At 41.6% G+C, this 13,050-nt stretch overlaps 1 protein-coding gene across 5 annotated transcripts in view; it reads right to left on the bottom strand.

Moving 5' to 3' along the window:
• Positions 1-13,050, bottom strand: part of LOC136431450 (histone-lysine N-methyltransferase NSD2-like) — a 49,923-nt gene that overhangs the window by 28,231 nt on the left and 8,642 nt on the right. For 3 of the 5 annotated variants that reach the window (XM_066422823.1, XM_066422826.1, XM_066422824.1), the window contains one exon: positions 2,618-2,641. The exons of the other annotated variants lie outside the window; for them this stretch is intronic. In XM_066422823.1, the coding sequence (XP_066278920.1) occupies positions 2,618-2,641 (24 nt within the window). The remainder of the gene's footprint in view (positions 1-2,617; positions 2,642-13,050) is intronic. 5 annotated transcript variants of the gene reach the window in all.

Raw genomic sequence — 13,050 nt, 5'->3', positions numbered from 1 at the left:
GCGGGGCTATCCTTTCAGAATCGGTGTCGCTGCCCTGCCCTGCATACCATTAATTCATTGTTTGGCAAATCCTTTTCTTGCACGGGATTATCCGCATCCGCCACATTGGGGGCAGTGTCCAGCCAGCCGCACTGGCCCCATGCTGCCGTCTCTATTGTCTACTCTCAATGGCAGACGTCACTGCACGAAACTTTTTGACACAACAGAGTGTTTTTTTGTTGTTTTGCGTTTACAAACACTTCAATTTCCCCAAACAATGGCATATGACAAAAGAATGAAAGGACCGTATGTGCAGTAGACATGTTCGTGTTCTGAACTGTGAGTAAATATTGTTGCAAAAGTAGCCGGATGTCCAATGTTCTCGCCAGACCTTTTCAGCATAGCGGGCCGCTACACTGTGGGCCGACAAACTGACGCTGTAGATAACCCGCTATGCTGTTTTTTCACCAAGTGTAGCGGCGAAAAAATACAAAACTACGGTAGTAAAAATGCAAAGCCAAGCACGCGCCTACGCTGTTTCGCAGGTAGCTATCTAGTCCAATCATGGCGAAGCTCATAAATTTAGTTGAAACTTGGTAGCTTGGTAGAAAGGAATTTTCTGTGCATTAATTCACTGTTCTGGATGGGAAAATTATATAACCTTGCTCTAGAAATTTGTCAGAAATATATTCAAGAATTAATTCTATTCCCTAACAGAAAAAGAAAGCCTCTGTGTTGGTCAACTGCGGACTGCCAACTTCCGAATAAGGAGATTCCTCGGGAATCTGATACATTTACAGCTGTTCTAATAGTCTGGGACCCACCCCAATGATCGTGCACATGTCACAGCAAAGCCTACTCGGCTACTCAGCCTACTGTTTACGTTTTGGCGCGATGCTGGGAGCGGCACACGAGACGCAAAGGGATGTTCCCCGGTGGGAGGGGCTGTGAGACAAGATCGGAGCGGTACGGCGGGGTGCTAATTTAGTAATTGGCACCTCCCTTTGAGCTGATAGCTGGATAGCTTCCTGCGAAACAGTGGAGGCGCGTGATTGGCGTGTGCCTTTGCATTTTTACTATGGTAGTTTTGTCTTTTTTCGCCGCTACGCTGGGTAAAAAAACAGCATAGCGGGTTATTTACAGCGTCAGTTTGTCGGCCCATAGCGAAGCGGCCCGCTATGCTCAAAAGGCCTGGCGACAACACATTATGAGGACATGTTGGACCGCGACTGCCTGAGAACGGAGACAGTAAAGCTCCCGTCACAGACTTTGCACCTGGTTACAAATCGGCCATAATGTGTCAGAGTGAATAAATCTAAAAGGCTTGAAGCATTCCGTTCTGTCGCAGAGGTGAAGGGAGAGAGACGTTAAAAATCCCGGACACTCCTACCCTACTCTACTGAAACCTCTGCTTGGAGAATAAATGATAATATCTTTTACATTCATTATCTTCTGGTATGATTCTGAATGTTAATAGTTACTTTGGATCACTGAAGAAGAATGCTGGACAGCATCTGATACAGTCAAACCTGTCTATAGTGGTCACTCAAGGGACTGAGCCAATTTGGTCACCATGGCCAGGTGAACACTATATAGAGAAAGGGTCGACTCGAGCAATGATTAAGTATTCTTTTTCTTCTACTTCAATACAATTCACTGTTGTATTTCATTCCTTTGAATTTCATATATACACATCTCCAAGGACAGTTTTAAAGCGCATGAACATGAACAGAGATGTACCCGGTAATTACATGTATTAGCTTATTTTGTCATAGAAATGCTCGTATTATTCTGTCTATAATGAGTTTAATGTTGACACCATTGCTTCGTACTGTTTTACTAAATACAGGAATATACCACTTGTTGGTTGTGATACCATGTTTTATCGCTTCAATTCTTCTTACATGCTTTGAGGGCTTTAAATGTGAAAATGTAGGTATCTTTTCTTTTGGCCCAACTTGTTTTTTTTTGCCCGCGCACATTAATTTTGGAGTCTGCAGAGGATGCCATCCATAAAATTTACTTGCTGTGGCCTAAGGTCTCATTCATGATTTTTTTCGCCCCATAGGCTTACATGTTATAATACGTGTTTTACATGGGCGCGTTTGTAATGAAGCTATAGAAAATGTACCAATATTATTCATTTTATGTTGAGAACATTTACCCTAGAAATTGCCAACAGTTTTACCACGTACAATTTCTTTTTATAGCAATTACAAGGTGCATTTAGCTACACCCCCCCCAAAAAGGCACTTTCCAGCTGTAAGCACACGACCACATCACCTACAATGCCGGGCTAGGCACGTCCGACCTCGTGCGCTGCTGGCAAACTTTACCTGCTAATTTCTTCAGTTACAAACAGCTTTCATCAGTTTCACGCTATGACCAATATTATAAATCTTGAAATATTTGCAGTTGTTTTATTGTCGCATTTTTCGTGGTGACCTTTCCAAAACAAATCTACAACACGGCAAATACTGTATTAATAGTATTGTGTTAACCGCAAAAATAACACACAGCAAAAAACTCCTTTCCACTTGTATCGTAAAAATTAAGTCCCAACAAAAATTAGCAAATTGACAGTTAACATGCACGTAACAGCACATGACATCTATGCAGCAAAAAGATCTGCTTATACCTGACCACTCTTCTTCACTATCTTCTGTAGCAGTAAGAACAAGCAGGAGAACAGGTGTCAAGACAGGTGGAAATATCAGCAAAAAGTCCAGAGTCAGACAATAGACCAATCCCAACTGTCAATCACAATGAGCAGCTCAACCAATCATAGCATGACATTTAGCAATTCGACCAATGAGGGAGTGGCTTCATGTTCATAATTTTTTTTTGCATTTTTATGTTTTCATTTTGCATTTCTACATTTTGACAGAGGTGGGTGGGGCTCTGGGATCGGTCTATCACACTAAAATACAGCATTCAGGAAGAATTCTGTGACAAAGAAAAGTTATTTTTGCAAGCAGGATACAATACAGTGCAACTTAACATTTTCTTATGCTAGTTCTACTGAGAGCATAGTAGTCAAAAAGAAATTCCTAACACAAAAATGGGCAACAAGAGTTCGGAGATCTCAAATCTCCATGAAATATATATTATGCAAATTAGGCCCACATTTGCATAATTTATATGTCCAGAACATGAGATATCAAAACAGGAAGTTCCGCTGCAGTACCGTAACAAGCCGCTAGGGGGCCCAAAATCTCATCGTTTTCAGGTCTCACCAAGACCCACCAACATACCAAATATCAAGATAATCCATCCAGGCGTTCTTTAGTTAATTTGGTCTTCTACGAACATAATACATACATATGGTCTTCTACAAACGCTACCCTCTGCATAACCTTCTTGGCGAAGGTAACTATGTTCACTGTCACATAACTTCCAAATGCCACAAGTATGAAATTCCAGTTATCTACCAATATGGAATTACAGTATTTTCTCATTTACTATGTAAATTAGGTCTCATTTGCATAACTTATATCTATCAATGTCCCTTTATTACTCAGTTACATATGTTGCATTTTTGAACTGTCGTAACATTGAACAGAGTGGGTTTATAAAATGCCTCCATTAATTATGCAAATTAGATTCTGATTTGCATTATCACCATTGCATTATATCAAGTAAGACTTAACCCTTGTCAGCAGTCTTCAGACAGTCGACAGAGTTCTATACCAAAACACGCCCCCAGACACCTTTCAAACAAGGGGTACAACTAGTTTGATATTGCTTATTTTTAGTTACTTTGCTTTACAAGAACTCCATAAAGGTATATATCATTGCAAAGCTACAGTAACAATGTGTACATTCAAGAAATGTTGCACTGATCTACAATTCTGTCTGTGATAATGGTTAATAGCAGCAATAAAACAATAAAACATACTTTTTTCATTGAACTTTTGTATTATACTTTTATATTCTACATTAAAAGTGTGTATTTATTGACTACAAACTGTCTGGAGACTGCTGACAACATTAACCTTGCCCATGTGAGGAAAAAAATCAGGCAGGTACTGCTACAGGTGAGTTAATGATTGGACATTATCCTTGGTGCTGAACAGACTGTTCAAAAGAATGTTTTATCTGTTGCTACTATTATAGTACCGTATTTTCTCGATTAAAGTACGCACTTTTGAAACTTTTCAAAATTCAAAAAGTGTCTCGGGCCATCGCCAAAGCGGGGGTGCGTACTTTATTTGAGGTCACTGTCCGGACAAATTGGAACAGAAGCTGAAACCAGCCGGAACACGGACGAGGGGACCGTCGAATAGCACCGATTCGTCCATATAGCGTTTAAATAAGAATGTTGACGCGAGAAAATAAAGTTGAACTTCAATAAACGACAGTGTTTCGTACGTGCATCATTTATATTAACACGAAAAATAGATACGTACCGTACTAGTACACAAGAAATCTGACGTACTGTATACTGAGCACCCGGCGCCCGGATCAAGTCATGCCGCCGGCATGGTTCGGAACCCAGCCGTTGCCAGCCCAGTACCCCGAAAAGAACACCGGCACCGTGAGTACACCATATAAATAAGACATCCGTAAGAAATACATGCGTTTATTTTGTGATTTTCGAAGAAGAAATATAAATCCTGATCCCCGGTGACGATGTTGTTATTTTGAGGTTGTAACACTTCCGGTAACTTCGGCGGCAAAATTTTCGATAAAAAAGCACCCTCTGCCATTTTCAAAGCGGACTATTTGACAGAGGACTCCTTTCTTTTAACACTGATCCTTTACATTCTGTGTATGCACCGATATAAACGTCATAATACGCATAATTTCGGCAGGTATATCAAAGCTCGGACGTGGAAATGCGACCTGTCTCACATCGCCATTTGGCGCCAAAAATTTAGCAGCAGCCAATAGGAGATGCGTAACGCGATTGCGTCACGCAATATTTGCATAGTATTATGCAATCCAAGCCACGGGAGGCGTGTCGGGGCAGCGAAGGGCCCGGCAGGATCTAGGAAAACATTGCGGTTTCCAGATTTCGGTTGGATGTAACGCCGCATTTCACGGGGAAATACCGGGACTCGAACTTATATAATAGTTTTTCGGTCTTACACGAAAATTATAAGAAAGTAGGCTGCCCAAATATATTAAAGTAGGAGACGATTTTCGCCATCATCCCGCTTCTTTTCTGACGGTTGTCTGCCGGGCCGCGGATCGGCTATAAAATGCTATGCGTTGTCGTGAAAACTATATTTTGTGGCGTTCTTCGGATTTTATATCAAGAAATAACTATATATTGCCAGTATCGGTAGAGTGTTTTCTGATCACAATCATTCTTACCCAGTGTTGTGAATATGATCGCCGATTCCTCCGATGACTTGCAAATCTGTACCTTACGGGCCGGTGCTCTACATGAACCGAGCAACGTTCGTTAACCATGAAGCAACGTTCGTTAACCAACGTGCTTTATAAAGAACAAAACATGAAAAGTTCCTGCTAGAAAACGAGTTACTACACTTATTAAACGTATTTTTAAACAATTATTTGTGGTTGGAACTTCCTTCAAGAAGTTCCAACCATGTACTTGTCTTGTATATTTCAACTGTGATATCGGCCCGGTGAAGGGGTGCGTACTTTATTCAGGGTTTCTCATTTTACGTTTCAAAGCCGCAAATTTGCCTGGAGCTTTGCCCAAATCGGGGGTGCGTACTTTGATTAGGGTGCGTACTTTAATCGAGAAAATACAGTATTGTATACTTCTTTCTATGACTTCAAAAGAAATTGAACACAAGCTTCATCTATGACAACACAAAGCTTACAACTTCAACATTCTTTGAAAATGTACAATAAGTTCTTAATAAAAGCTATCAATGTAATTATGTACACAAAAAGCAATAAATCATGCAATTTGGTGAAGCACCATCAGCACCATAGTAATTAAGTGAAATAGAAGTTCATAACAGCTATGCCTGTGGCATGATTGCATCTAAAAATCACTACGACATGTCAAAAACTTAGTACAAACTAAAGATTGTATGACATCATAATTTATTACAGGGATTGCATAAATTAAACCTTCTCTGTGCCATTCAGTAAATTCCAGATAAGGTAGAGTTCCAGCTGTCACTGAATTGTCAGCTATTTGGCACATTCTGGCCCTCAACCACTGTCATGAAGGTGACCAAGGTCAATTTCGCGGCTTTACAGCAAGTCCCAAGTCTCCAAAGATTCACCATATAATTGGGAACGCGTCCATGTGGCAATCAGCTTCCTCATGTTTTGAAGCATTTCTTCCAAAAATTCCCGCCCAAGGTAGGATGTTCTGCCTCAGAATAGGTGAAGAAAGACCCTTTATGTAATTGTGACCAAGAAAACTTTGACATCTTAGCGTTTAAGCTAATAATTTCCCACCAAAGACGACCAAACAAAGAAGACGTCTAGCAGACGACAGCGGCGGCCATCTTGAATAAATTAGCCTCGCAAGGACTTCTGGGATAATGTAATTGGATTGCATAACCCCGAGGTTGACCCCTGACACATCACCCCCAAGTTGGAAGACATAATATGCAACCCGGAAGTGCCGTCCCCCGGTGCCACGGGCTCGTTCTAAAATTACCCCCAATCCGGTATAGGCCGGGGCTCGCACAGAGATCGTGCTGGTGCATCCCGGTATATGCCGGGTGCCGCACTACTAGGGTTAAGCTATCCACATAAAAGAAACAAGTATACAGGTTTGGTTGTATATCTGTGGTTTGACCAGCTGTCAGGTCCCAGTTTCGAAACCAACAGGTGACACCTGTCACAACATGCCTAGAATGGAAATAAAGATAATCCTCATTGCTTATGCAAATTCAGTCCCAATTTGCATAATTTGCACTTCATTGTGTACATCTCTGTTTAAGCTACCAGCATATTAAATAACACGCAAATTAGTCATTCCTTTCTTCAGTTATTCTCCTTGGAAGATATTGACAAAAAAGCCAATGCAGTTCCAGTGTCACATACCAGGGGGCCCAAAATCGACTTTGAACTTTGTTCTCCCAACACCTACCCACATACCAAATATCATTACAATACATCCAGACGTTCTTCAGTTATGCTGACTTTAAAAGTCTTACTGTAAAATTCCACAACTAAGGCATGTGTAGAGTGTTAGTGTGTTACATATCTTTAACCAGGGCTCTAGCCAGCTTGAAATTTTTCTGTCATCAAAATGCTCAGTACAGAAAAATCCTAGAAAGACTCATTTTTTTGGTCATCATGTATGAATTTCTGCAATTGTCCAAATTGCAAGGCCGGTGTATGGGCATGGTTTATTCAAATTTGGATATTTTAAATCTTTACCCACCGATTTTGGGCCGTCGTGGTTGACGTAACGGTCTTAAAATTTTTCCGTCATATACAACAAAATTCTGTCAGATAACAGGATGACGAGCACTGGCTAGAGCCCTGTCTGTAATAACCCAATGTCAGAAATACACATAAATATATAGCCTCTTATTACCTTCGCCAAGACTGTTATGTTTTGCCGAGTGTGTCTTTGTGTGTGTCTGTTAGTGAACACGATAACTCAAGAATGCCTGGATGGATTGTCTTATTTGTCATGTGGGTAGGTACGTCTTAAATCTCGAAATGATTAGATTTTGGAGCACCTAATTTGCATAATTATGAGGAAAGTTAAAAAATCCACTATATTGCACAATAAAGACTCTCATGCACGTGGCACCTTACACCTGTCAGTTGCCAAACTGGGGCAAATATTCCCTTGCTGGGAGGCCAGGGGCCCTACAGCTAGTGGTCAAAACACAAAGGAATAGCTAGAACCTGTCCTGTATACAACTTGTTTTTGATACATGTATGTGGATATCTTAAGTGATACTTGATATAACGAAATGGTAATCATATAAATCAGAATCTAATTTGCATAATTTTATAAACCTTCTCTATTTGATAAAAATGTAACATATGTAACTGAAAAATAGAGGGACATTGATAGATAAAAGTTACGCAAATCAAGACCTAATTTGCATAATTAAGAAAGGCTGTAATTCCATATTGGTAAATAACTGGAATTTTATACTTTTTGGCATCTGAAAGTTATGTGAATTATGCAAATGAGGGCCTAATTTGCCTAATTGATCAGGCCTAGGAAAAAAATGTTGTCTTTCCGTTACTCGACAGACCCTAGCAACCCTGCCGACCCTGGCATTTTTTGGGAGTCGACCGCTAGCGAGGAACAAAAAGATTTCGATCTGACATCTGAGTGACGAAAATTCAACACAATCCAAGACAGTGGTCTTGCAAATTTTCTTACAGACTTCCTGTATTTCACACCCTGTTAACAGATCAAGGTTCTGAACATTTGATGTAAATACAATAAGACAATAAAGTCGAAACCGGTCGAATACCAGTCTCCGCTGTCATTTTCCCAAGAACTACAAATGAACATTTGATGTAAAATTACTACTACTAAAATGTGTAGTTCACATTGTACTTCTTTGTTCACGGTGTGCAAAATTCTTTTTTGAGCCAGGTTGCACAGTGTGCAACCTGGGTAGAAAGCTAGGTTGCCCGTCGGAATTTGAGGTTGCCCCACCTACAATTCACCGATTTCTTAAATTACATTTGTAAGTACATAGTATTACATACCCTTTTACAATATTCGTTTCAAAATAAAAGTCAATGATATACAATGTAAATAAAATGCCACAACAAACAAACTTATATATACAAATGTATCCTTTTTCAACACCCATAGACTTTTGCCTAAGGCTATTGGCAGGACCATCTTGTCAGCAGTAGAAAAATTTGCACTGCTGACAGGATGATCCTGATAGCAATGCAGATTTTTCTACTGTTGACAGGATGATCCTGTCAGTAAAAGCTGTGCTGCTGACAGGATCGTCCTGTCAGCAGTGGAAAAATCTGCATTGCTGACAGGATGATACTGACAGCAATGCAGATTTTTCTACTGTTGACAGGATGATCATGTCAGGAGTGCAGATTTTTCAACAGCTGACAGGATTTTCCTCTTTTTTTAACTTTGTTCATCTGGGTGTAAACCGATGCGTGGGACGTATTTAGGACGATTATAGTGGGGGTTTGTCTCTAATGTCATGTTAACCGCCAAATTTCAACATGCGTTAACGTATAACGCGTTCTAACGTTACATCGAGTACATGTCCAGATAACTCCAACCCTAGGCCTACCTAACCTGGAATTTAGTCTAGAATACCATAGATTGTCGTTAGGCCGGGCCTAATAATATGCGTTTTCCGCTGCCGGGATTATCTTTGGCGCCTGGTAGTAGTTTGCTGCGGTAGTTTGCCACAACGATCCCGGTATATAACTCCTCTGACCGGGCCCTACAGATTATCACTGTGGAGGAAAGTCCCTTCAGCCCCAAAGAGAGCCTGGTAGACTGCTGATGCCAGGTTACTCCAACCATAGCCGTGGCGACATCAGATTGAGAACACTAAATATACAAGCAAACACTAAATATACAAGTTGCCACGGCTACTCCCACTAGAGCTGTGTACTGGTACAGTGTACCGATACAGTACCGGGTACAATCAATTAGGTACAGGTCCAAAATACCTGACCCAGCTGTATCGGTACTGGACCTGACCCAAGGGATGGCCACTTTGACAGATAAAATTACTATGAAATTACCATGGCAGTGCTCTAAAGCCACTCTAAGGGGCAGTTTACATTACGTTTTTCGCGTCAGCGGCGAAATTTCCCGCTGTCGGGAGGCCGCTGTGGCGACGTCTCTAGACACACCGCCCAGAAATCTGACAGACACCTGCGGTGCTTGCATTTCGCCATCTTGTTGAAAGTATCGGGCAGGTCGCGAACTTTCCTTTTACTTGCTTGGCCTCTCGCAACCGCTGTTGTATTTTTACATAGGCTATCTTGTTCCTCAATGACTCCAGCTTCTTCTGGATCTCGTTCTCCGACCATATACTGATCAGGCAACCAGTTTCGGGGTCGCTCGACGTACAGCGTCCAGCGCTCAGTCTTTCACCCGGCCATTTTAATTTTTGGGGGGCATTCCCGCCACATGTGATCACGTGAAAGCTTGCAGTCAACCAATCATAGCACATGTTTTCTGACGCGAACCAATCAGCGCTTACAACATACAAGCGGTAACATGCATGCAAAAATGCCATCGCTATTTTCAAGGTTGAACCTGTGAAATTACGGCGTAAAATACGATTCATCTACGCTACCTACGCAAAATTTTCACGGGATAAAATTAAAGGAATAGACTCTTCGCCGAATACGACCACAAATATCGGCAAATCGCGGCAAATTACAGCGTATGGGCTCAAATGGTCGGGCGAAAGTGTTGTATTTTTCAAGGACTTGGTAAGTTTTCGCTGGCTTTTTTTTATTGAGTCTTGAAAAACAGGTTTTTAATGAGATCAACGTATGTCAAAGGCACCGATATCGATTGTGCGCAAGCATAACAAAAGCAATAAACGAAATTGTATGTTTGTACAACGGTAGACGGCGTCTCCCCGCCCGTATTTAACTACTAGTACAATGCAAAGCCTTGTTTATGTGTCGATATTCCCTGCTCATCACTCGTAAATGTGGGGAGGGGGGCACCGTTTTTGGTCAGTAGACGGTTACAGTGTTTACCGAATCTAGAGAAGAATGACGTCGTGGTGGTGTAGCCATGCATACATGTATGTAAGGGATAGTATAGCTGCTCACCAGATTACATCAATTATTGTCCCTGACGAATTAGAATGTACAGTCAAACCTGCCCAAGGCGACCACCCGGCGGACCGGGCAAAAACGGTCGCGATGGACAGGTGGTCGCCATGAAGAGGATTCCACTCACAGGTTTCCAGGTCGAGGTTTTCAAATACAGTACGTAAATGGATGGAAAATTATATGATTTTAGACAGCATGACCCCCATCAGGTTCAATTCTCATTGACAGAAAGATCCTACAGAAATTACATTTTCCGTTATCGTTGTAATAATTGTATACCGCTACATCGTGTAAAAATTTTCGTCATAATTTTGACTACGAAACAATGGTTGCCTTGATGATCTCGCAGCGGCCTTCCGCATTCACACGTTACATTGAATAGTACACACACACACGCACATCATCGAAGTTTTAAGGCCTAAGACAAATCCCTAGAAAACACCTGCTGGCACCAGCCTTTTTTGGGGCGCCGACCGCTGGATAAAAGGGTCAAAAAGTTTTCGATCTGACAACTGAAGGATGAAAATGGAAAGTTGTGATACCGCCGTCGAGCACACGACCGCATCGAAAGGAAACAGTGGAGTAGAACGCACAGCGTCGGCGATTACAAGCAAGCAGCGCCAAATAAAGGTTTGTGAGAGTCATGGAAATAACAAGAATATAAGAAATATTAATTTTCATCAATAATGAGAGTATTCTAAATATTCATACACAGAAGCGTCGTGTTTTAGAAAAGTCAGCGTTATGCCGCGCTGAAACAAAGATGGCGTCACGGATCAAGAACAACATGTGTCGGCCAACGTTTTGCCCTCCACCGCAGAGTCATTTTCCGGCGGAATTTAGTAAGACAGAGACACATTTTTGTTGAAAATACAAGAAATGGATAGTAATTCCTGTGAAATCTGACTTTTTGACGCCATGCACTACGTGATCGTTTTGAAAACTGAGTTCAAACCGAACTGAGCTTGCGGTAAACTATAAGATTACGATAGGCACAACAACATCGATAAGTACCGTATTTCTTCTAATAAAGGACGCACTTTTTTGACATTTCAACCTTCAAGATGAGGCTTCAGGTCAAAGCCAAAGTCGGGGTGCGCACTTTATTTAGGTTTTCTCTCGAGAAAAGTCGCGACGTAAGTCAGGAAGTCACCGATTATTACCCCAGCAGGCTAGCCCCGTCACTTCGCCGACACGCAACGATAATTTATGCATGTTCTGTTCTTATTTATGTTCTTAAGTTTACAAGATAACGATGCTACATCATACGTATATTTTTGAAAAGGTATTCTAGATATAAAAATAATTGATTTAGCGATATTAAATATCAAATTATTTGACACCAAATAACGCTGTGTGTTTTCAACCGCGCGACTATTTCAGTGTGTCGGGCCGGCCATAATTTCGTACCCCACGCCGCTTGTGCTACGCCGCTTGCGACGTCAATAATTTCCTAACCACCCATACGGCTGCAAATATGGGCACATCGTACGTATCTGTAGACATTATTTATCAAAAACGTAATAGCTAGAATCTGAAATGTTCCAGAGTTCGCTTCAGCGGGAGTTTTGTTTTTGTTTTGACGGATAAAACGCGAAAACCCACGCCGCTTTCGGCACACTTCCGGGTTCATTGATCGCTAAAATTACGCAAAAGCCACCATCAATCCGCAAATAAATGTATGCTTTCCCGAAAGCATCTTTTGGTTTTGCATTTTCTTCACCATAATGTTGCTATGTGGTCGATAAAACCGCGTTTTTATTGCGTTTTCATGTGTAACATTTCAGACAAAGAAAAAAAATTGGACCGCGATTCTGCTGCCCCATGATGCACTTTTCCCGCCTTTAGCTGCAGCAGTAACCAATCAGAGACGCGCAATGCGATCATGTGATGAGGATTACGTAACACGCGAAATGCATCTTGGGGCAGCAGAATTTAAACAATATGGCGGCGGGCGATCGGCGAAGTGAAATGATTTGTCAATGCAACGCTGTATTTTGCGGCATAAATGCCGAGAGACGAACTTTTATTTTATCTCAAAATGCGTTTTACACGTTTGTCTTCGACTAGCCCGGTAGAAATCAAGCGGATCGTCGTCTGGTCCTTCAATATCAAGGAAGTTTGTCAGATATCCTGGCGCGAGGTTCTCAGCGTGACGTTTAAACTTCAAAACTTTTTACTCAAAATTTGAGCGGAGTAGAGGGTTAAGTGTTGACCCCAAATAATGGTAATGTTTTCCCGAAAATTGCTTGAAAATGGAACGATTAAGAAAGACACCAGGACTTCATAGCGTGCCGAATACCGGGGCGTGGTCACATCTTGGAGAAACGCGCCGAGCGACAGCGGCCTATCGGGGGTGCGCACTTT

This window comes from Branchiostoma lanceolatum, chromosome 3 (assembly GCF_035083965.1).
Source record: "Branchiostoma lanceolatum isolate klBraLanc5 chromosome 3, klBraLanc5.hap2, whole genome shotgun sequence".
In the NCBI taxonomy this organism is placed as follows: Eukaryota; Metazoa; Chordata; class Leptocardii; order Amphioxiformes; family Branchiostomatidae; genus Branchiostoma; species Branchiostoma lanceolatum.
This window is presented reverse-complemented; position numbering and strand designations above follow the sequence as displayed.